This window comes from Anolis carolinensis, chromosome 3 (genome assembly GCF_035594765.1).
Source record: "Anolis carolinensis isolate JA03-04 chromosome 3, rAnoCar3.1.pri, whole genome shotgun sequence".
NCBI lineage: Eukaryota > Metazoa > Chordata > Lepidosauria > Squamata > Dactyloidae > Anolis > Anolis carolinensis.
The window spans coordinates 49,675,144-49,701,241 of NC_085843.1; the positions used below are offsets into that span (position 1 = coordinate 49,675,144).

Genomic DNA, 26,098 nt, shown 5'->3' on the forward strand with positions numbered 1-26,098 from the left:
ACCATAGAACGAACACAATATGTATATTAGAGCCTCATATACATAATAATGTTAACAATAATACAAATAATAAGATTTATAGACTGCAATCATCCAGATTTAAATGCTATACAGAGCAGTTTTCAACAGAAAACATATATCAGACATATATCAACAATATCAACAAGACTCCCAACTAAAGTTTGTTAGCGACACAGTATGTGTGCATCCAGTCTCTCCAAATGCATGTAATATGCTGTAGAACTCAATATATCAGTGTGCAAATCACTTGGCTCAAACTTGGCTTGAAGTCAAAGCAAATCAAAGTCTCTGTAGTTTTAGAGCAGTTCTGTAGGACTCCTCTAGATGTAAATGCAGTCAGTAGGCTGTAGCTTCAGTTTGTTGACAATAAATGGTCAAATAGATGTTATTTTAGAGTAGCTGGCTGTGAGCCGAAGTAAGCTGTTTACAAGCTGTTTACATAAGCAGTTTACTACTGGTTCCCAGGTTTACTCCAGTTTCAGTTAACCCTTCATCTGGTAAGCGGCAATGTTTTGAATATCTGTATTGTTGGCTCAGCTTCAAGTTTTCTTAAAGAGATAAAAGGAAAATGGTCTAATATAGTGCTCTTTATAAGATATCACATATGATTTATATAGACCAGGTGAAAATAGACATATCAACAAATGCTATATTTACATAATGTTTACTCCCAGGCATAATAGTCACAATTGTTTACTCACATGTTCGTAGTATCTACGTGCTGATTGTGGATTCTATAGTGCAAGCCGCCGTTAGTTGTCATCTGACAGTTTAAATATATGATTACAGGAAACAGCTGAAGTCAAGTTTATTATTCAAACCATGAGGTGTGATTGTTCACAATTTGTGAATCCAAAAAGTTTCCCTTCTGAGGAGACCAGTTCTGATGTCAGCATTGTCAGTAGAATGTAACTTCTCTAAAGCAAAAAATCTAAAGCTGTTAAAGGGGTGAGATTTATCATGAAAATGCGTATATAAAGTGGAATCTAAACTTTCTCTTTTGATTTTAGACTGATGTTCCTGTATACTAACTTTCAAGGATCTAGTAGTCATCCCGATATAAAGTAAATCACAAGGGCATCAAATTACGTATATTACGTTTTCAGTTGAACATATAATAAAGTCTTTCAATTTAATCTTGATATTTGATGATGGATGAACAAACAGTTTAATGTCAGAGGTGAGACAACAGACATCACAGTGACCGCACCTAAAACTTCCTGTTGTGATACTTCTGGATTCTGTATTGGTTTTCTTAAAATCAGAATGGATAAGAATATCCTTTAAGTTTTGTGATCTTTTGTGTGCTATAATGGGTGTATCTTTGCAACCTGGTATCTCCCTTATGAGGTGCCAATGTTTGTAAATAATACTGCGGATGTGTGGGGTCTGTGTGGTAAGTGTTAATGGACAAATTATCCTGTTTTGCTGTTGTTTTGGTTTGTATGTTAATAAAGAACTATCAATTTGTAAGGACTTCTGAAAGGCCTGTTTTAATACCTTGGCTGGATAGCCAAGCTTTAAGTTTGCTGCTGAGTGCACTGGCTGCTGAAAGATAATGAAAAGGCTTGCTATTGTTCTTCTTAATTCTTAGAAATTGAGAGTAAGGTAAATTCTATTTGAGTGAATGATGGTGGTAGCTATTATAATGCAAAATAGAGTTTTTGTCAGTTGGTTTTGAGTAATTAGTTTCATATAGGCCCCTATCGTCTTGATGTATAGAAACATCTAAGAAATTAATGTCTGTTGATTTAATAGTTTTGGAAAATTTAATATTTGTTTATTGATATTGTTTAGAATAGACAACTGTGTTTAGTTATCATGATATATTGTCTGTTATCTGTGAGTCAGGGTACTCTTGTTTCCCCAGTTGATGCATCCTTTTTTGGTAGCCACGCCTTTGAGGTTCAGATTTGTAGTAGCATTTCATTTTTGCCGCTTCTGTAACTGTTCATTTGTATTTTGATTCCGTAGCCCACTTGTCAATTGATGTCCAGAATCAGCAGCATCCACCGTGGTCCTTTTTATCCTGGGTGACGACCGAGCCAGTATAGACTTTGTTTTGGTTTGATTCTCCATAATGCTAATGGGTTAGGTGCACTTGTTTCCACTCCTCAGCTGAGGCCTCTCTGGCTTGGTTGGACCTGCTGGTTGTTACACTACTGCCAGCACAGCCCTCAGTCATCATTGGAGTGGCATGACATGACAAGGTGGCACCTGCGGGGGGGGGGGGGGGAATTATTATTAGTACAGGTAATAATAATAATAATAATAATAATAATAATAATAATAATAATAATAACTTGTAGACTTAATTTTAATATGATAGATAGATCATGTCAATAGCTAGCTGGATAGATGAAATTAACACTTACAATTAATGTGTTTCTCATTGTCAACCACAACTCTTTATTCAAAGAACTAGCTGTGCCCGCCACACGTTGCTGTGGCTAATTGGAATTGCAGTGAATAACTTCACTGGTTTAAAGTTTGGCTGTTTTGTACTTTGGGCATTCTTGGTAGGCCAGGTTGAATGGGACAGAGTAGTTTCATGGGTTGAAAGGTTGGGGGGTTTTCTGTCTAGGGGAATTGTTGGTTGATCTTGTTGAACAGCAGTGTACAGGGTTGCTGTTTGCAAGCCTGACTGCTTTTTACCTTGTGGTATTCTTGGTTAGCCAGGTGGAATAGGAATTAATAGTTTTGGTGTAGGAAGTATGAATGGTGCAATTAGCTATGTTGATTAACATTTGAAGGCCTTGTTGGTTCAAAGCCTGGGTGCTTCCTGTCTGGGGGAATTGTTTGTTGGGAGGTGTTAGCTGGTGTGGAATGTCCCTGTTTTCAATGTGTTGCTGTTTATTTACTGTCCTGATTTTAGAGATGATTTTTTTCTTTATTATTTTTCCACAGGAATTATGATATATTGTATTTGTAATCCTATTTTTGGCACAATAATGTAGGTATCTTGATTAGTATGTAATGGCCTTGCAGCTTTAAAGCCTGGGTGCTTCGTCTCTGGGGGAATGTCTTTGTTGGGAGGTGTTAGGTGGGCCTGATAGTTTCATGCCTGGAAATCCCTTGTTTTCAGAGTGTTGTTGTTTGCGATATGGGGAAATCATGTGTTGGGAGGTGTTAGCTGGGTCTGATTGTTTCCTGCCTTGTTGGTCCAAACTGTGGTTGACTCCTGTCTGGTCGAATGCTTTGTTGGGCGGTGTTAGGTGGTACTAATTGTTTGTTGTTTTGTATGTTTGAAGCCTGTCTGATTCCTGCCTGGGGTTATTCTTTGTGGGGAGGTGTTAACTGGGACTGTATTGTCTGTTTGGGGGCCAAGTGTGAATGTTGTCATTGCTGTGGTTGATTAGCACTGAATGGCCTCGTAGGTTCATTGCCTTGGTTTCTGTGAGGTGTGGTTGGAAGGTGTAGTGAATGGTTGAGGGGTGGGACTAGATGGTGATGTGTGAAGTGTATGATGTTGGTTATAGTGGACCTGGGAGATAGGGATGGTATTGTTGTGTAGCTAGTGGGTTGTTTGTTGTGGTATTGTTGTTGGGGCATGTTTCCTTCCGTGTCTGGATGCGCTTGAGTTTGGGGTTTGTAGTGGTTCCATCCCGCCTCTCCCATGTTTCTTGCCCTCCTGTTTTTTTTTCTTCTTCAAGCCCCGGAGTTTCTGAGGGCAGCTCGTTTTCCCTGTGTGCTCCCTCCCGTATGTGGCGATTTTTGAGAACCTCCAATGATAGATCTCCCTCCTGTTTGCGGGCTTCCCCTCTGGGTTTTATGTTTTTAATCGGCGGAGTTTGAGAGAGCTCATTTTTCCTGGTGGCTTCCTATGTTTCTCCGTGGGTGTTGAGGGCCGGGATTTGTATGGCCTCTCCCTGCCACTCTGTCAGGACCCAGGCTGCAGAACACCAATAACCATGCGCAGAGACCAGAATCTATCTAATATCTTTATTAGGGAAATATATAAAGTCAATAAAAACAAGTGTAGAATATAGTTCAGAAGTAGACCTTTCAGGAAAGGTCAAATATAGTCCAGGAAAACAATGTCCAATATGTGATATTAAAGTCCAAAGTTATAATCCACTTCACCGAAACACACACTATTTGGCAAGCAATAGTGTGGGGAACTGTCCATAGTCTTTGAGGCTTAAGGTAAATCCGAAGGAAACTGGAAAACAAGGCTTGAATCAGAGAAGCAAGGTCCGTGGTTTAAAACGCAAGGCAAGGCAAGACTTGAAACTTGGCAAGATCAAACTTGAAACAAGGCAAACATGAATCAAAAACTGAGTCCATAGAAGTCCATGGTACAAGGCTGGGCTGGAAACTTGATCCGGGATCTGGGAACTGGAGTACGAAGTCTACACACGATCTCACTCCTCAAGCCGACGAATTGACTCCGCAAGGATTTCTTTGCAGGCAAACACCTATATAGGATCTTGTTTTCCCGCCAAGGAACACTTTCTCTGGGGAACAAGAAACGAAACCTATACTGTGTCCAGATGCATGACTCCTTAAAGTTTCCCAAGGGAAACAGACTTAATCAGCTAATTGTCTGGCAGCTATCCTGGCGCTCCGGCGAGTCGCCTCTCGAGCGCCCCTATCTTGATTATAATAATCCCGGCGAGAAAATGGGGGAGATTTCTGCTCAAGGCTTGTTTGGCTGACTTCTTGTGGGCAAACATCTTGCAGGTGCAAGGGCTCCAAATCTGGCAGAAACGGTGGGAAACCCAAGTTTTCCTCTTCATCTGCCACAATAGTACATGGAACGGGACTACATGGCCCATGAGTCATCACACACTCCCTTTTCCTCTTCGTTGTTTTTGTTTTTAATCTCTGCTCGTTTTCCCTGGCTGTCTCTTCTCTTCCCCTGGTGCTCTTGAGAACCACCCTGTTCCCCCCCCCCCACACACACACACCCCACTGGCTCCCCCCCCCTTTTTTTTTGAACCAGGCCATTCCCTCGCCTTTGCTGAGGGCCTTGAGGGGCAGCTTTTGTAGCGTACCTGGATGTCGTTGTCCGGTCTTTGTGGGGAAGTGGCTTTTGCGTGCGTATGTCTCTGGCCTGTGGAGGACGGAGGTAGGTAGTTTTGTTTTAGAAGTGAGAATGTGGCTGTATGTTGTTGGCTGGTGTGTGGGTTTTTTTCGGGCATCCGCCATATTTTTTATGGAGTCAGCCGCCCACCTACTCCTGCCCCCTGTCATTGTTTTTCCTCTGCTGGTATTTTCCTCCCTGCTCCCGAGTGGTGGGAGGTTTTTGGGTTCTGCAGGTCCCAGTTCCGTTCTGGAGGTTTGGTTTTGCTGCACTAACATATTGGCAAGGCCGCTGAGTTCTGCTGCCAAGTTTGGTGTTTCTGTGGCGTTTCGTTGTGTTGTTTATCTCACGGTCCTAATTTCATTATCCTTATATATATATATATAGATTATTGCACTCTGACTAGGGAAATTAATGAAAGGTATGTAAGAAGACTAGAGGCAGCCATTTCTAGGATCAACAAATCACACGTATTTACTTGTAATATTCTGTGTTATCCATATCGCAAGATACCTAGACAGCATAGAGTAAAAAAACGGTTGAACAATTTAAAATACCTAAACTGTATATACAGCACTTAAAAAAATGAGAATTGATCTGTTTTCCATAATTGTATTTGTAAGCCCTTAAATACTAGCATAAAGACATTTTTAAGAAAACTAAGCAAACAAAAATTGCATCTAGAATGATTTTTCATGTGAAAAGATATTCAATGCAGTCCAGCAAACTAGTCCACACTGCCTTAAACCACGGCAGTTTTATGGAAATAATAGGAATATATTTCATTTAAAAATAACTTGTTTGTGGATTAGACTACTTAATTTAAAATTTTAGACATGATCTAATAGTAGTCTAGGCAGCTCCCTGGCATACCCCATTCAGAAGTAATCATGCAGCACCATAGAAGTGGTAGTATTTATTTAGCACATTTTGAATTACAGTTGGACTGATCTGATAGTTTTGTGAAAGGAAACAGAATAAACCCAGAATATGCTTAATGGCAAAAAAGGAGACACAATTCTATGAAAGAGTAAAAATAATGTGAATAAGGGTACAATATATTGAGATAGATATTTTTCACATATGTGTGAAATAAACTGAAATTATTTTATTAATAAATTTCATCAATAGTTCTAACAAAAAATGTCAGTTAAAATAGCACAACCATATCTTACAAGTTAAACTCTGCACTTTGATGCAAGGTTGCTTCTTTTTCTTTTTTCAAGGAATGAGTTGTGATCTTAAATATCTTGGAGTATGTAGCAGTTTATGCCTATATACCCTAAAAGGCACTATCTGATTTTGGAAGCTAATTGGAATCAGCCCCAGTTAGTTCTTTGATTGGAGATCATCAGTGAATACCTGGTGCTGTAGCTTATATTTCAGATGAAGAAATTGTCGCAGCTACCACTGAGTATTCCTTGCCTAAGAAACCCCTATGAAATAAATGGTGTTGTAATAAGTCAACAAGCAACATCAGACTAAAAATATTTGAAACATGGTGACTGGGTTGCATTTGCTTTAATGATTTAGGACATTAAAACTGGGCATGGTGAAAAGTATTAACTAAAGCACAAAGAGCCTTTTCAGTATCGAGTTTTCTAGGGTTAGTGTCCTAAATAGCATGGCACATTCTACAACAGGTTGTATTCTGCTGAGGAAATGCAAAGGCCAAATCAAGAGCCCCAGTGAATATTTTGGATAATTTGCATTCTTTTTCGTTAGGTTGTTCAGCTATCAAGCAACAAGTATTCAACATATTTTGTGAAAGTATATTTGAAATGTGCCATCATTCTGTTTTTGTTTGGGTTTTCAATAAATTTTATTCAGGTACTTCAAGATTGATTGTTGAATGATACCAATGGTAATTTAAACATCCATAAGGACATCGTTATGGTTCGTGTATTCCTGCATAGCAAGGAGTTGGACTGGATGGCTCTTGTGGTCTCTTCCAACACTATGATTTTTGATCCCCATGTCAGTCAAATTACTGAAATTCTTATGCATTTTTCATTTCATTGGCTATTTTTAAGCTTTTGATTTTTATACTTTCTTTGGCTTTCTGAATGCAATATGTGTACACATATGGCAGTTCATTGGTCAGTTTTGGTTGTTTAAGATACAGTTCATATCATCTTTCAAGGATTATCAGATTTGAAATTCTAAATGCAAAAGTTAAATTTTGTGCTTTGGATATGTATAAAATCATTTTGACCATATAATTACTGTTTCAAGAAATACATTTTTGTGTCCACTATGACGAATTCTGAGATTTATAGTCCCCCAAAAAATCAATGAATGATTTTGAGAATTGTAGTCCATAAAGTCTTCAATGCTACTATGAGGTATGAAGTGGTTCACTTCACAATATTGCGTTAAAATCCAAAATAAGTTTTCCCTTTCCTGAAACAACACTTATCTGTGCAGAAATACAGAGAAAATCAATGCAAAGACAAGGAAACTGGAAATCTGCCACACAAAGTAAGTATTATAATATAATTTATTCTTTTTAAATGTGAAAACAGTTACTCTGAGGTTGGATCTAATGCTGCCTTAGTTTGAATGGGCCAAACAGGTCAGCTTTGAAGAATTGTTGCATATATTTAAACATGCTGTATTAATACATTATTTTAACTTCTTCTTTTTCTGTATATATCTTTTTCTGTATATATCTTTTCTTTCTTTCCCTGACAAAGAACAGGGTCCTAAAAGGGCAAACAAAATGTTTCACATAAAGTTTTGTAACAGCCTTGATGGCTCCTTCACCCAAAAGGCTTTCAGGCAAAAAGGATGTAAATAGATAAAGTGAATGGAAGGAATTTCTCCAACTTGCAGTTCAATTCTTAAAAATAACATGTCAACAACATTCCACTTTTTTTTTTTTGCCAGTGTGGGACCCAGGGTAGCTCATAACATAAATTAAAACAAAATGAAACCAATGTAGATCAAACCTCCCTTATCTGGAAATGTGAAACCCAGCAATATCGAAAACTTTTTGCTGCTATCTTAGAGATGGCAGCAGTGGTGCATCCTCCCCAGCTTCTTGCTCTAACAAGTCTTGCAAAAACAGTAGCTGAACTGTACTGGAGATCTCCATGGAGCAACACACATTCACAAGACAAAAGTTGGCGACTGACAGGCTCCCTAGAGATCTCCGGTACAGTTCAGCTACTGTGTTTGAAAGGCTAGTTAGAGAGAAGCTGGAGAGACATGGATTTCAGAAACATAAAATGTGACAATGAGGATAAAAGTATAACACAATTCCAAAACAACCATTTAACATCCAAACGCCTGTTTAAAAAAACATATTTATCTGCCAGTGAAAAGAAAGGAGAAAGAGAGGGGACCTAGTTTCTTATGGTAGGAAATTCCAGAATTTGAGACTATGCCTTTCACCTGGTCCATCAAAAATATTCTCTCCTGTGTTTTCACTAAATGTCTCAGTGATGGTTGTCGAACTTCGAGAAAGCCTTTCCCCAATGGACATAAAATGTAGACAGCCTCATGCAGGGAGAAATAGTCTGTTGTAGGTTGGATCCAGTGTGTATCGGGCTTTATAGGTCATAGCCAGAACTTATGCCAAACATTGTCCATTCCAGTTGGTATGGAAAATTGTGTGGAAAGAATAAATGTAGATAGGTTTGAAATAAAGGTTTTAATTTCTTTAATGGTAGTGATATATGACAAGTGCCAAAATGCTGTCTTACTATACAATTCTTTTTCTTTTTCTTTTTCTTTTCTTTTCTTTTCTTTTTTTTTCTTTTTCTTTTTTGCTGTATTGAAATAACTTATTACTGGTATAAATGAAAAGTTGACAAATATATTCATGGTATACAGCATATGTTATATTGCAATCGAGTCTTATTTCTGTCATTATAAATTAAAAGATTTATGGTTTACTAGTTTTTGTATATACATTTTTTAGAAATAAAAGTAATGTATGAAGAATCTAAATAGGCAACTGGTATCATGCAAATATATAACTTTTTTTGAAGATGGTAAACTGCAGGCAATTCCGCTATGAAGATGAAAATCACCTGCCTCAAGACAGTCATCAGAAAATGTACCCCATTTTCAAACAAACAAATTGCAAAGACTGGAGCAACAGGGATTATCCAAATCCAGGCAACGGAAAAGTATTTATAAATCCCCGGGAACATTATGTGTGATTTGACTTCTCACATGTGAATTGGGGAATTCTCAGCTGGGAATGGAGGAATTTTCACATGGGAATGGAGGAATTCTCACTTGTGAATTGAGGAAAATAATATCAATGTCAAAACACTGTTTTATATGACATGAATTTCTAGTTAATGCATGCCATAGGTTCAGTGAGTACTCTGCTTTATTTGTGAATGAAAAGAAAGAGAAAATAGTAAGAAAAACCAAATGCTTGGAGATTATTGTTTCTTGATAGATAGATACTGCTGTTGTAAGTGCATTAGTCACAGGAGTCTGTGTACTTTAAGATTATTCCTCTGTAGGTGGTAAATATGCATCTAATGATGAATTTAGATGACTTGTGTTGCTGGTCCTCTAATATACTTAATGAGTTGGTATGATTTCTGCCAATCCCCTTTTCTCCATATAGTTTATGCCACTTTCCACCACTCCTTGTTAAATTAATTAGGCTGCTCTTTATCGGTCTATGGAAGGCTACCATAGGATGACATTACATGAAGGCATTCTTAATGAGATGAGAAGATGGGAACCTGTGATTCTGTTTTGGGGAGCAGCCATACATACTCCTAAAGACTAGCTTCCTTCCCAGAACAAATCCCTAACCAATAACTGGCACTTTTATTGTGGCTTGCAAAATGCTTTCTTGCATGGCTAGTACCATAAATGTCCTACATAGCATTTGCTGACATTGGCCAATAAATAGTATCTTGTCATTGGTTCAAAAATAAAATATCGCTCATATCAACAGAATAGTCCTGTAAGAATTCGCCTCCTTATTATTATTTCTTTTTTCATTTGAATGAAATTATCTTAATATTTTGCTTAAAAATTCAATTAAAATGTTGAAAATGGAAGAAGTAGCTTGTTGTAAAGAAATAGGAATAAATGTAATACAATAGCAATAATTGTAAGTTGTTTCCGTTTTATTTCTAATTCTATACATTATGTTGGGAACCTATTTAATATACAGCTCAGCTATTATAGAGTTTTTCCTGCATTTGCAATGCAATCTATTTCCGATTAATCCTTTGGTCCAATGATATGTAATCATATTATGGGTTTCCATCATAAGCCTTCGCAAATGCATTGACCAAATATTTTGCTTGTCTGCTTTTTGAATGCAACTTGTAAAGAAATTTCATCGTTTCTTATTGAAAACAAAAGAAGTAAATCATCTTATTATGCTGCCAGTAATGAGAAAATGAGAAATGTTAGCTCTGCAAGTCATTCCACTATTTTTTTTATTATGGCAGAAATGTAAATATGTATTTGAACAAAATTTTGAATACAATATGACTTTCCCCTACCCATGAGATTGTTATTCACAGTTTTTCCTTCTCACATCTTACAGAATATATTCTCTAAATCTTCCAAGTGATTTTATGGTATGCTTCTGCTGGAAGTTACCTTGAAATCGTATTAGAGGACCTAGAAAATTCCTAGAGAGCAACTCACCCTAGGAGTTTTCTAGGTGCTCCAATTTAACACTGTCATTCTGAGTAGAAGTTGTTCATTTGAATAGGGTTCACTATTATCCATAGCTCCCTGTTTCCATGGTAAGTTCAGGAATATATGCCTGCTGATAACAGTGGTCATGCCATATAATATTCCAAGTAGAGGACAATTTGAATCCTTCAAAGCCTAGTTGAGTATTAAAATATGTTTATTAAAAATTGAAATTAATTACTAATAAATACCTTTTATGTAAATATGACAGCAAAGCCAAGTATACGTGGTTTTACCTTTTAAGTGAAAAGCTCCCAAAATTTGATGACAGATATAGGGTGATGATAGAATGGAGAAGTGAATATAAAATCTCAATTAAAAATACACATGATCTTTTAAAAAAGGAAGTGAAGATCTGGCATTCTGTTGAAACATAGCAAACATGTTACTGTCTTTTTCACTTGGAAGTGTAATCGTGTAATAGTGATTCTGATATTAAAACAATTCAACCAGTAATATGGTTTCTAATACTTTAACTACAGTAGAGTCTCACTTATCCAAGACTCACTTATCCAAGCTTCTGGATTATCAAATGCATTTTTTTAGTCAATGTTTTCAATATATCATGATATTTTGGTGCTAAATTTGTAAATACAGTTATTACAACATAATATTACTGTGCATTGAACTACTTTCTGTCAAATCTGTTGTATAACATGATGTTTTGGTGCTTAATTTGTAAAATCATAACCTAATTTGATGTTTAATAGGCTTGTCCTTAATCCCTCCTCATTATCCAAGATATTCGCTTATCCAAGGTTCTGCTGGCCCATTTAGCTTGGATAAGTGAGAGACTACTGTATATAGCAAATTCAGTTTCTTTAAAGAATTTCTATATAAAATAGAAATTTTTGTTCAGCTGTTCTAAACAAGCATCTTATATCTGTATTTTACTCAAAATTAATGGAGCCTCAAAAGAAGAGAACAGACTGGCCATTCTGACAGAGGTCTAGCTCATCTTAACACCAAGATCCATGTAGGATTTACTAAATTTCTGAAGACTGGACTGGATTTATTTCAGGTCCCGCTCCTGACAACTTTTCCTTTATCAATTACAGCAGAACATGGTGGGGATGTTGGATAAAGATGTATAGTACCTTCTAAGGTGCAACAGGGTGTGCTGTGGTAGTTACTGCAAGGTCTCCTCGCTGTCAACAGGGAAAATTGAAAATAAAAAGTGGCATTTCTGGTAGACATGTTGTACACTGAGGTTAAGCAAACTGACCTATTGCTGCTTTTTGGTCACATTTTTTCTTGAAAACTTATAATCATGTGGCAAACAGTGTATTAACATTATATATATATATATATATATATATAGAGAGAGAGAGAGAGAGAGAGATATTATGTGAGGATCATTTTTATATTCTCATATAATGAATGTTTGAGTAATACATTTAACATCAACTTGAATACTACAGCATAAAGTCCTGTTTTCATTTGCATTTCTTAATGGAATTGCACATTTTCATTTGAAGACTCAATACACAACATATTTGCATCAATCTCATACAGTACAAATTCATGGCATCTACTAATTCATTACTACTAAATTTCCCATTTTTAACTGTTACTCATATATAGTTCTTGGGAAAGAGCCAGCACTGATTTTTTTTCTATTTGCACCAAGGTGACTTAAAATGCCCCCTTGTTTTAGAGGTAAGTTTCATTTACTACTTGATTTCTATCCCTTCCCCCCCTCCCCCAGTCAACTTTTAGTTAAGTGTTCTTTGTTTGTCATAATGGTTTGTTTGGTAGATGCTAGATACATAATCCATGTCTGGTACAAACAAGGAAGAAAAGGTGTCCTTTTCTCTTTGGGCTGTCATTTTCATCGAGGAACTTAAGAGTTTCCAAAGTTCAAAATATCACGAGTGGAGAAAAAGTTCCAAGTTTCAAAGTAGTTGCTCCTGTTCTCTTTCCTTTTAGAAAACAATGAAGACATCTTTTTCTAAAGAATGTTTTTGATAACCCTCATATCGATACTGAGAAAGTGGGGGTGCTGAGATAACAAAATGCTTAGAATCACTCACTTTTTGAAGAAGACATTCTCACATCAGTTTGGGAATGTGTCTAGTTAATGGATACTACGAACCAAAATATTAGATCAGTGACAGGAAGAGTTAGTTTGAGTTCTTCACAGCATATAAAATTCCAGAATGAAGAATAGCTGTTTGTCCAGAACATACTGAACATGACCCACGCATGTTAAGGTATATGAAGGAATATATATGTATTAGGGCTATGCAAAAATGTGTGCCTCATTTGTCGTGTCTATTTCTTAAGATTCATACATACAAGTCTATATTTAAAAATGCGGGGGTGCCTATGCAAAAAATGTAAGAATCAAAACACTCACCTATGACTTTTCGTTAAAGTTCAATAAGCCTCGTAGGTCTCCCAAAGTCTGTTTCATTTTCAGCACAAGTGGCAAAACTGTACCAGTGGTACGGAACCAAGGAGGCCATTACTCTTTAAATCAAGGAGAGCCAGGTTGCCTGGACCCCTGTGACAGAGAATTCAAAAGGCCCTGCCCCTAAACTACATTTGCCAGAATTCTGCTCACATCTGAAAACCCCAGTGAGGTAGGGGAAAGCTGTTGTCCGTCCGTTGCAGCAGCCAGCTATGCAGTTTGAGTTTAGAGTTCTAATAAATTATTGAATCTGCAAAGAGGACTGATAGTCTGTGCTGGACTGGAAGGAAAATCCCTAATTTGAAGTTCTATTGTATGCTGTGCGTCATATAGAGACATTCAATGGGAAAGCTGTTGTGGCTTTCTATTTTTTTAAAGTTTTTTTGTCAAAACTTTTAAAATTCCCCGAATATCAGTAGATGTGCAAAGTTTCTCCATTGACACAATTACATAACGAAAAAGTAACAAAAAATTGTTATATCATTATAGTTACAATACAGACCTTTTATGATATTTTAGAAACACTTTAGAAACAATTTGCCCCTGCCCCCTTATTTAGTAATGACTATTGAAACATTTTTTCATTGATTGTGCAGGCCTAGTATGTATATATGTCTTCAAGTTTGCCTGTCAGCTCCATGAATGTAAGGATGTACCTATTTATCTCATTGTAGTAGTAATGTACAAGCATATCTCAGTTAACAAACCCTCTGAAAAATGTCCTTTTTCGCAAAGCTGTTACCTATAACTGTTATAACCTTATTTTCTCCTTTCATCCTGTTGTGTTTCTTGGGAATTGGAACAGCAGTCCCTTCCCTTTAGATCTGCAGAAGTAATACCTGAATATGTTTTGAATGAAACCTTTAAGTGATCTCTAGAAGGTCCACAATGTGTTGTCTTTGTGCATGATTTACCTGACCAGGTTATTTGATTTCATGTGCCTATTGTTAGTGTTATAAAAAATGTTTGACAACATGTTATTTTGTGTGTTTGTGGTGCAGGAACCGATCTCCATTCCTTTCATGTTATTTTTTCTGGTACCAAATTCTCTATCAAAGAAGTAGTGCCTAGGAACAAATCTGGTTCATTATGTGAAATATACCTGTATTGATTTTTTTTCTTGTCCTTCCTTAATTTGTCTGGTCTCTTTCATCCTATTAAATTTGCAACATAGCCATAGTAGTTAATTATTTTTATTAATTTTGCTTGCTTTTCTTGTAGAACCTTAAAAACAACACTTAAAACATAGGAACTATTCTGCCAATACTGTGTTTGGTTTAAAAAAATAAGCATGCTGTGTATATTTCTCTCTGACTGCAGAACTCCAAGGCAGTTCTCTGCACTATCTAGTACAGTGGTTATCAACCTGTGGGTCCCCAGGTGTTTTGACCAGTTTATCAGCTGTTAGGATTTCTGGGAATTGAACGCCCAAACATCTGGGGACCCACAGATTGAGAACCACTGATCTAGTAACAGGAGTATTACAGGAGTTTTACTAATCCATACCATGTGATCTACATCTCATTCTTCAATATAATGTCTTTATATATACAATTCATCTGTTTCTTCAAGAACTATAGCTTTTGTATTAAAGATGTGAAGCAATATGTATTAGGTATTTTTGCTTCATTTGCTAACCTTAGCTAAATTGCTATGCAAATGTTATAACTGGTACTGAGCACTAAAAGCAGTTATAATTAATTGGGCTAATAATTCAGTGAGAGCCAGAGAGATGTAAGTAGTTTGAATATTGGACTGGGACTCGGGGAAGTCAAAGAACCAAATCTTCCCTTGGTCATGAAAACTTATTTCATGACCTTGTGCATATTGCACTCTCTCAGCCTTCAAGGAAGACAAAGGTAAAAATGTGTTGTCGAAGGCTTTCATGGCCGGGATCACAGGGTTGTTGTATGTTTTCCGGACTGTATGGCCATGTTCTAGAAGTATTCTCTCCTGACGTTTCACCCACATCTATGGCAGGCATCCTCAGAGGTTGTGAGGTATGGAGAAACTCAGCAAGGAAGGTTTATATATATCTGTGGGAAGTCCAGGGTGAGGGAAGAACTCTTGTCAGTTGGAGGCCAGCGTGAATGTTGCAGTTAATCACGCTAATTTCCATTGAATGGCTTCATCTACTGGCTCTTTTCTGCCTGGGGGCATCCTTTGTTAGCTGCCCCTAGTTCCCATGTCTCAGAGTGTTGCTCCCTATTTACTGTTCTGATTTTTGAGTTTTTTTTAATACTGGTAGCCAGATTTTGTTCATTTTCATGGTTTCCTCCTTTCTGTTGAAGTTGTCCACATGCTTGTGAATTTCAGTGGCTTCTCTGTGTAGTGTGACATGATAGCTGTTGGAGTGGTCAAGCATTTCTGTGTTCTCAAATAATATACTGTGTCCAGGTTGGTTCATCAGGTGCTCTGCTATGGCTGATTTCTCTGGTTGAGTTAGTCTGCAGTGCCTTTCATGTTCTTTGACTTGTGTTTGAGCACTGCGTTTGATGGTCCTTATGTAGACTTGGCCACAGCTGCATGGTATACGGTAGACTCCTGCAGAGGTGAGAGGATCTCTCTTGTCCGCTGACTGTAGCATTTGTTGGATTTTCTTTGTGGGTCTGTAGATAGTTTGTAGGTTGTGTTTCTTCATCAGTTTGCCTATGCGGTCAGTGGTTCCCTTGGTGTATGGTAAGAACACCTTTCCTCTGGGTGGATCTTTGTCTTTACTCTCCTGGCTTGCTCTTGGCTTTACAGCTCTTCTGATGTCCATGGTGGAATATCCATTGGCCTGTAGAGCCCAGTGTATGTGGTTTAGTTCACCTTGGAGGAGGTGAGGTTCGCAGATTCTTTGTGCACGGTCTGTCAGGGCTTTGATTGTGTTTTTTTGGCTTGGGTGATGGTTGGGAGTTTTTATGAAGGTATGTATCTGTGTATGTAGGTTTTCTGTAAATGTTATCCATAAAGGTGTTCCGAATCATAGCTATTTCACCATTTGTGAAATAACATTTCAACGTTTGACATTGTAATCAACCTCATCATGGTTTTGGTGTGTCTGTACGATTCAGTGCTCACAGAACATCTCAATTGCACTACCTTTTACAATTTGCCTGCATTTCTACTGCCATATGGAATTGCTTCCTGCATGAAACGCCCATCTGTGCCCTGCATTCTTATAGTGCTGACTTCTGATCCTACATTATATATCAATTCAGATAGGAAATTGTGTACCCATTGTGGTTTAAGATTTTAGAAGTAAAATACCGTAATTACAGATCTGTTCTTTGCAACTGAATCTGTATTCTCACTGTTTCCTGAGAGGAAGGGAGCCATTATCATACTTGATGATGGGACTCGAGCCTGAACCGATAGCTATAATTGTGGCATAGCGCCATGAATTGGAGATTGCCTCGTTATCCAGTATCCCGTTCCTTACTTTTTGAAGATGCGGAACTATGACATCCATAAGAGCTTTATAATATACTTCACATAATCCATGTGGGCCTGGCACCTTATTTCCGTTTAATTTTCTGATTGCGTTTCTAATTTCCTTCTCTGTTATTTCTTTGTTCAATTTCGTTTTTCTGTTAATTTGCTGAGATTTTGTTTTCTCAAAAATATATTAATATCCTCTTTCCTAATTTGGTCCCTGGAGTAGAGTTTACTGTAGAATTTGTTAAATTTATATCTTTTTCTGCTGTGAAGATTCTATTGCCAGAGATTATTTCCGTTATAAATTGGGACTGTTTTATTTTTCTAAGTTTTCATGCCAACCATCTGCCAGGTTTATTCGCGTTCTGAAAGTGTTGTTGTTTTAAAAATATTAACTTTTTTCCCATATCTTCCAATTCCATATATTGTTTTTGATTTCGCAGGTTTCTAGTTCGAATTTAATTTTTTTATCTTTAGGGTCCTTTTTTTTAAAAAATTTTTTTGCCGATTTCAATTTGTTCATCTAATTTTTTCTTTATCAAATTCTTTATTTTGTTTTTGTGGGCAGACTGCTGGATAAACTGTCCGTGCATAACCGCTTTACTTGCGTCCCAAATCGTCTGTATAGGGACGTCTGCGGTATTATTGAGTTCGAAGTATTCTTTTAGAATCGCCTTATTTTTTTGGATGTCTTCCTCGGTTTTTAATAAATTTGCATTGAGTCTCCAATTATAATTTTTTGGGGTTTTGTATAGTGTAAATTCTATTGGGCAATGAGCTGAAATATATCTAGGGAGAATTCTTATTTTGGATACTTTGGGAATCAGCGAGGATGACATCCAAATCATGTCCATTCGGGTCCATGTACCATGTCTATCTGAGAAGAAGGTATAATCTTTATCCCTTCCATGATGCGTTCTCCAGGTGTCTGATAGGTTCCAGTCCTGCATCAGTTTTAAAAAGTTTTCCTGGATGTTGATCTTCTCTTCTTTTGATTAAATGGTTTCCTTTTTTTGTCTACTTCCAGATCTACCACTCCATTAGAATCACCCAGTATAATTAACTCATCAAAAATTTGATTTGTGATTTTTCCCTTAATTTATCGGCCCATTTGGGGCATATATATTACAAATAAGAATTGACTGATTCCCTATCCTGATTTTAGCGCCTAGCATCCTACCGTCGTTGTCCTTAAATGCTAGCTGTGAATTTCATTTTGCGTTGATGTATAATACTACACCTCTTTTTTTCCATTGCTGAGGAAATGTAAATGTTGCCTACATTTTTTTGGTGCAGATGTGCTATGTGTCTGTGGCATATGCGCGTTTCCTGAAGAGCGATTAAATCGAGAGTGGACTTTTGTAATTTGGAGAATAGTCTTTTTCTTTTATTGGGGGAGTTGATTCCATAAATATTGTTGGAGTAGCATTTTGTTTCCATAATTTATCCTCCTTCTACTACTTCTAAGACTATTAGATCAATAGGTTTTGAGATATCGACTTTTTCTGGGGAGATGGTTCTTGCCCTTTTCCTGTCTCTGGCTGTGTGTTCCTCTGTTGGGTCTGGTCTGTCTTCCTCTTTCATTATTCTTTTATAGAATTCCTTGGCCTTGTCTTCCGACGTTATCCAATGTTTCTCTTGTTGATATGTTGCCATTATTCCCTCTTTCTTTTCCCAACGGAATCGGATTTGTCTTCTTTTAAGTTCTTCTGTGAGGAATAAGTATTTTTTCCTTTTCTGCAGGGTGGTTTTAAGTTGTTCATTCAAAATTGTTACTTTTTTTCCTTTAAAGCGGACAGTTTTTTTGTTGCTGGCACTCAACACGACATCCCTTATTTTGGTTCTCTAGAAATGCACTATAACATCTCGGTGTTTTGTTTTTCCTTGAGAAATTTGTGGTGATGCGGTATGCTCTTTCTATACTGATTTCCATTTCATCCTCCGTTACTTGGAGCAGGTCTGCAACTATTTGAGTCGCTATTGCTCTTATGTTTTCTCTAGGTTCCTCTACTATATTTCTTAATCTCACTTGAAATTCTAATTCCCTCTTCTCCATCCTCTCCTGTCGCTCTTCTAGTTTAGCATTTTGGCTCTCCAGTTTTTCTAATTTGTTTTTGAATTTGTCTGGTGTCTTCTCCATTTTTTGTTTCTCTTCTTTAATCTCTAATGTCTTTTTGGAGGTCTTGCGTCTCTCTCTTCATATCTCCAAATTCCTCTGTTAATTCTTTTCTCATTGTAGACATTTCACTTCTCATTGTTATCATTTCCATTTGAAACATTTTTTGATTGTCGGTTATTTTCTGTAATTCCCTCATTACATCTTTTTATTTATTTATTTATTTATTACATCACTTCTACCCCACCCTTCTCACCCATCAGGGGACTCGGGGCTGCTTACAATACAAACATATGCATCAAAGAACAGTTTACATCAATTTAAAAATCCATTAAGATTAAAAATTACAATAACATTAAGATCATACATTAAAAATATACATAATTATACATTTAAATATACATTTGAGGTGCTTTTCATGTCCAGGTGGGGTCTGTCAGTGAGTCATATATTCATATCACATTTCTGCTGCTACTCATGCTCAAATGCCTGGTCCCATAACCACGTTTTTGTTCTCTTTTGGAAAGACAGGAGGGAGATAGCCTGTCTAATTTCATTTGGGAGGGCGTTCCATAGGCGGGGGGCCAGCACTGAAAAGGCCCTGTCCCTCGTCCCCACCAGCCGCACCTGTGAGGCTGGCGGGACCGAAAGCAGTGCCTCCCCGGATGAACCTAGATTCCTTGATGGGTCATAGCGGGAGATATGTTCAGACAGGCAAGCTGGGCCGGAACTGTTTAGTGCTTTATAGGCTAAAGCCAGCACTTTGAATTGTGCTCGGTAGCTGATTGGCAGCCAGTGGAACTGACGTAATAGAGGAGTGGTACGCTCCCTGTACGCCACTCCAGTTATCAACCTGGCTGTCTCCCGTTGGACTAGTTGAAGCTTCCAAAAAGGCTTCAAAGGCAGCCGTCATGTAGAGTGCATTGCAGTAATCTAATTGAGATGTAACAAGAGCATGGACCACCGTGGCCAAGTCTGGCTTCCCAAGGTACAATTCCAGACTCAACAATGAATCTAGAATCACTGCCAGACTGCGCACCTGTGCCTTCAGGGGGAGTGTTACCCTATCCAGCGCAGGCTCTAACCCTATACCCTGTTTGGCCTTCTAACTGACCAGGAGGACCTCTGTCTTGTTGGCCCTCATCCAGTCCGACACAGTGGCCAACACCGGTTCAGGACCTGGGCAGCCTCCTTAGTGACAGGTGGGAAGGAGTGACAGAGCTGGACATCATCTGCATAGAGATGACGCCGCACTCCAAAACTCCTGATGATCTCTCCCAGCAGCTTCATGTAGATGTTAAACAACAAGGGGGACAGTACAGACCTCTGCAGAACCCCACAAAACAAAGGTGGTGAGGCCAAGCAGGTCTCCCCCAATGACACCATCTGGGGCCAACCCTCCAGGAATGAGTGGAGCCACTGGAAAACAGTACCTCCCAGCCCCATCCTTGCGAGGCGTCCCAGAAGGATACCATGGTCAACGGTATTGAAGGTCGCTGTGAGGTCCAGCAGAACCAGCAGAGAGACACTCCCCCTGTCCAGTTCCTGCCGTAGATCATCCACTAAGGCGACGAAGGCTGTCTCAGTACCATGCCCTGGCCTAAAACCAGACTGTGCCGGATCTAGAAAATCCGTGTCCTACAAGAATTTCTGGAGTTTCGAGGCAACCACACGTTCCATAACCTTGCCCAAGCAGGGGAGGTTGGAGATGGGCCGAAAGTTTCTGAATTGAGTGGGGTCCAGTGATGGCTTTTTCAACAGCGGTTTGATCACAGCCGTCTTTAGGCTTGTTGGAAAAATGCCTTCCCGAAGGGAGGCATTCACCACCACCTTCACCCACTCGGCCAAACCCCCTCTGGCTTCTCTCACCAACCAGGATGGGCGGTTCTTTGCGGATGCAATATTAGCTGTAAGGAAAACATTCTTTGCAGCATCTATTGCCGTAGCATATGCCTTAAGATAGGAACATAGCCGTGTTTGGTTTGGCTCGCTTTCCCGTATCTCCCCCACCCCCACCCACTAATACAAAGTGCAAATGCAATTGTAAAATGCAGAGGATGCAGGGGCAGCATGTATATGGGGACTTGATTTAACTAAGGTGCAAGGCAGGCAAAGATGTTATAACTAATGGGTGGGCTAATTCAAGTATAATTTATAAAGTGTCACAGTGTCAACCAAGGGACAAGGCTTTAGCAGTATGTAGCAGTTAACTGAGATAGTAATAGTCACGTTAATCAATCATCAATAAGGTAGACACACAGTTTCGGTATGAACTTAAAGTTGTTGCTGTGATATTTAGTGAAAAAACACAAGGGAGGTCAGAGGAAAGGCTTTCACAGTCTCTATAGTTGATGTTCGTGGCCAGATAGATTCTCACCACCGCGTCTCCTCAGGCCTCCACTCTCTTTTGGCCTCTGCGCGGTAGCCTGGCTCAACAGCCACCTCCCAGTCCGGTGAGGTGGCCTAATGAGGGTCGAATGGGATCGATGGCAGACTCAACAAAGTTTAGCAAGGGCCAGGCAGGTCCCAACAAGCCCAGTGCAGGTCCCAACAGGCCCCAACAGGCCCAATGCACTCCATAGAAGCCAGGCAAGACCAGCAGGCAAGACGCGAGGAAGCACGTCAAGCCTGGCGACACACGGCAGGCAGTCCAGCGGAAAAGCACAGCAGGCCCAAAGAAGCTCCCCCGCGGCCAACAAGCCGCCGATGGTCCACTGGGGAAATGCAGCAGGCCCAAAGGAGCTCCCCTGAGGCCAGCCAATCACCTCCCAGTTCAACAATGGCCTGGCAAAAAGTCTTTTACAACAAGCCCACCGAAGCCTCTCTGAGACGCACAGCCCACCAGCTCTGCGGCCGCTGGACCTTACCGCCGCAGTTCCACTCAAAGGCCAGCCAGATCCTATAGTCCCCCTGCCTCCTCCATCCTCACCACGGAGGCCCACCAGTCGACAGCCAGACCAAGACCAAGGTGGAAGCTCAGCGGGCTGCCCTCTCGATCCCTCCGCATCCAGGTCCACAGTCGCTGCTGGAGACCCCCGCCTCTCCCCAACATGAAGGAGCAACGGTCACGGCAGTCCCGGGGTCGGAAAGAGGCACTTGGCAGCAAGATGGAAAGTTCAGTGGGCTGCCCCCTCCGCGTCCGGGTCCTCAGTCGCTGCTGAAAAACCTCACCTCGCCGAGGGGCAGCGGTCGCGGCAGTCCCGGGCGCGGGAAAAGGCACTTGGCATCAAGCGTGGCTCCACAAAGTCAAACTCCAATCCCCCGGACTCTCCAACCTCCTCCTGGACTCGCAGAACGACAAGGTCGGGCTGATTTTGAGTATTAAAGTCTTAAATTATGGTTCTCTTGATGACTTGGAACCATATAGTCTTAGATCTTAGGTCTTGGGTCTTTACCTTCTGTGAGCTCCGTGGGCTCCGGTCATACATCCACACCACAAGTTTCTAGGCCGTGTTTGGAAATGGCGGCTCCACGCTCAACCCAATTCGTTCTTCCTTCTCCTCCTTCTCTATCTAGCTGCTACTGATGTCTCTGTCAGGTACTTTCAGTACCCTGAGATGTCATATAAGTAACTAAGCAAGCTAAGGTAAATTGGGGAGTTAGGGAGCAGTGGACCAAGTTTGAGGAATCTCACCACGGAGCTCTGCTGGAACCCTCCTATCTCCTTGGTGCCATTTTAATATCTTTTAAGCTTATCTCATCTGGGATGGAGCTTCTTCTCCCAAGAAGTCTTTTATCATCTTTGTCCATCTTTGGACTCACTGCCGTCATCTTTGGAGAGTCCAGCCACCAGTACCTGAGTAAAGGGTTATATTGTTGTACTTTCTAGTGCCTGTTGGACTGCAACAGTCCTTTCTGTGTGTAGACCCCCATTAGAGTCTCCTTTCTATATAGACCTTTTAATGTAAAGCGGGATAAATAGGTGATAGGCTTATTATTGATTATAGTAAGTTGAAGGGAAAATCAGTTATATCAAATATCCTATCTCAATTAATTTAAATTATCTCCCCTCAGGATTCTCCCCTCTGACAATTAATTCAATAGTTAATAGTTATCTAATTATATCTATAATTGGAATTGATCTGTTAACCCAGTTTTGATTCTGCTTCTATCTATATACCACTATAGCAGTTCCTTCCCTTTTATCCTATGTTGAATTGGGTATTGTTACTATTTGGTAACAATTGCGAATTTTAATATATGCTTTTAACCCCCTGCTGAATCAAATATCAATAACACACTATTATATATTTTTTTCATTTCCCCCTACCGTGTCGACACAGTCTCTGTTCACCTCCCCCACCAGCAATGTCCTCAGATCAATTGCTTCCATTACTCTTCTTGTGTTGCTTACGTCTGCTCTTCTTCTTCACTGCTACAATCCTGCTTCTTTCCTCTGGAGACTTTCCCCGCTCACAGCTGCTTCCCTCGTCTGCTTCTCATCCTGGCCTCTGTGTCGTTGCGTCTCCTTCCCATCCTTGTCCTGGCCTTCCTGTCGTCCCTTGAAACCTCACTCTGCTCGTGCCTGCTTCCCTCGTCTGCTTCTCGTCCTGGTCTCAGTGTCGTCCGCATCTGCTTCTCTTCCTCACTCTACCCATCGTTTCTGCCTCTTCTCTCTCATGCTGACTCTCTTACTTTCTCTCTGTTTGCCGTCTCCACTGGGTTCTGGGGTTGGGTACTATATCTTTTTTAGTGTGGTTGCTATACTTCTTTTCTCCACACTTCTTTCTGGTCGCTCAAGTGCTTCTAAGTTTGGGCATAGGCCCTCTTGAAAAGCCTCCACTGCTGGTTCCGCTTCTCTGCTTCCTCTCCTTCGCCCCTCCTCCTTCCCCAGCTCCCAAGCTTTTTGACGTCACAGCACCGCCAAACACAACAACTATCCCTCAAGGTCAGCTTTTTTCCTTCTCTGGGCTGTTGGCCACGTTCCAAATTTTGTCATTCATGCAATACCTTGTATTGCCTTCTCTTGGATAATTAAACCCCCAGCTATGGAGTCAAATTAATTGAATTATTAAATGTTAATTGTAAAGGTAAATCAATCTCCTTTTTCAACCTTCCACCTTGGATCCTTCCTGTTTTCTCTTCCCGGAGCACTTCTTGTTCCTTACAAATTGACTCTCAAATTGTACTCATGGAATTGATTTTATAGTATATTAGATGAAATCTCTGGGAACAGAATTGGTTTGGTTCATCAAAAGGAAGCTATGTTTCATCAGAATGAAAGGCACTACATTTTGATGGCAGGGTGCATAGCAATCTGGGGAAATGTCACAACTTTCTTCACAGTGGGGAGTAAAGATAAAATGCTGGCAATGGTTAGATAAAGATTCAGGCACTTTGTTTCTGCCTATTCCTTAAGGAAAAAATAATCCCAAAATACCCATTTTAACGGCTATTCAATTTCAGACTGTACATAACAAACTGTGCTAATTGTCTTCTTGTATAGCATTATCAGTTGAGACATATCTTAAGTGTTTCCTGTTTGGATCCCACATTTTATCCATCCATGAGAAAATGGCTGTCAAGGAAGTTGTTGAAATATGTTGAATGTCACAACGTAGATTTGCAATAAAGGTAATTGTAAAGAAGTGTGTGTTTTTATTTTGATTTATGGATGACATGTTTGTTTGATTTTGTTTTAGAAGTCATGTTAGGCTAAGTTTAAAATGGGTAAGTATTGGAGTTGATAATACAAGTAGGAAGGTAACCAGCTCAGCATTCTAAGGCAGGTTACCATAGTAACGGGGGCGGAGCCAACCGCCGTTTGGAGGAAAAAGGAGGTAACGTTTTTGTTAAGGTCTGTGTGACAGGGAGGAATCTTTTGTTTCCCACCACACAGTTACCACCAATTTGTAATGATGTCTTGATGATGGTTTTAATTATATTATTTAATATATATTTTAACTATCTTCTTCATCTCCATCTCTGCCTGTCTCTTTCTTTCCTCCATTTCTAATTTCTTCATCTCTAGTTGATATTTCATCATCGCTTCTGACATGGTGGTCTGTTGTTCAGAATCTGAACTCTCTTCCTCTTGGTACACCTCTACCTCTCCTGCTCCTTTTCTCTGTTTTCTGGTGGCCATTGTCTACAACTTTTACCTCACGAATTCCAGTGAGTGATCTCAGGCACTAAATTAGGGATGTTATACGTATCCCGCCGCTTGCCGCCAAATTGTAATGATGTCTGAGGTGACAGGGATGGAATCCTTTTTTGATCTCACCACCCAGTTACCACCAATTATAAAGATGTCTTGATGATGATGTTAATTATATTATTATGTATTTAATTATCTTCTTCGCTGCCACCAAATGGAGGAGATGTCAGGCAGATGACACTTATTGTTTTTAAGCTTCTTATTTACTTCAGATGGTAATGTTGCTTAGCTTGAACATAGGTGTGACAGAGACTTAGATGGATTAAAAACAAAACAAGTTTATTGCATGTACAAAGCTTATGGTTTCTATAACTTCTTTGAGGCACTTAAATAACGGTTACAAATGGATGTGAGGTGTTCCAACTTTCAAAATACTTCCTTCTCTCAAGACTAACTAAAAACTGATCCTCTTGGATCCACTGGGATTAATTTCCCTTCTCCACAGCCTCTACAAACAACCCTAAACAAGTCACCCAACTTACTTAGTCTGGCCTATTAGAGGTCTGCCTCCCTGGTTTCCTTAACTTGGAACCAGTCTGTTCCCTGTGACTAGAAATCACAGACTAAACTGGGTTTTTAAACATTCCCTCTTTTCTAAACGGCGGTTGGCTCCGCCCCTGTTGTCATGGCAACCTGTCTCACCATGCTGAGCTGGTTACCTTCTGGTATTATGAGCTCTAATACTTACCATTTTAAACTTAACTAAACCTGACTGTTTAAACAAAATCAAATAAACATGTCATCTATAAACAAAATAAAATCATACACTTCTTTACAGTTTTAAACCCACTTTAGTCTGTAATGGTGGAATTACAGTGAAGACTGATTCTCAAGTGGAGGATCAGGGTGGCTCAAATGAGGGAATTTGAGTCAATTCTAAAATAAGGTGACTTATTTTAGGGAGTCTGTGATTCTTAGTCACAGGAGAAAGACTGGTTTCAGATTAGGAAATCAGGGAGGCAGACCTCTAATAGGCCAGACTAAGCAAGTTGGGTGACTTGTTTAGGGTTATTTGTAGAGGCTGTGGAGTAAGGGGAATTAATCAAAGTGGATCCAAGTGATCAGTTTCTAGTTTAGTTCTGAGAGAAGAAAGTATTCTGGAAGTTGGAACACCTCACATCTATCTGTAACAGTTATTTAAGTGCCTTAAAGAAATTATTGAAACCACAAAACTTTGTACATGAAATAAGCTTGTTTTTGTTCTTTAAACCATCTAAGTCTCTGTCACACTCATATCCCAAACTAAGCAACGTTACC

General features: G+C 39.3%; 1 protein-coding gene across 5 annotated transcripts in view; it reads left to right on the top strand.

The window, feature by feature from the left end:
- Positions 1-26,098, top strand: part of nectin3 (nectin cell adhesion molecule 3) — a 260,420-nt gene that overhangs the window by 78,894 nt on the left and 155,428 nt on the right. Inside the window, exons 8-9 of one of the 5 annotated variants that reach the window (XM_008107775.3) lie at positions 7,475-7,528; positions 9,043-10,134. The exons of 1 other annotated variant lie outside the window; for it this stretch is intronic. In XM_008107775.3, the coding sequence (XP_008105982.2) occupies positions 7,475-7,528; positions 9,043-9,216 (228 nt within the window). In that variant the 3' untranslated portion in view covers positions 9,217-10,134. Of the gene's footprint in view, positions 1-1,031; positions 1,498-7,474; positions 7,529-8,858; positions 9,007-9,042; positions 10,135-26,098 lie in introns of those variants that run through there. 3 more of the 5 variants (XM_062974879.1, XM_062974878.1, XM_008107776.3) reach the window with 3 other exon arrangements.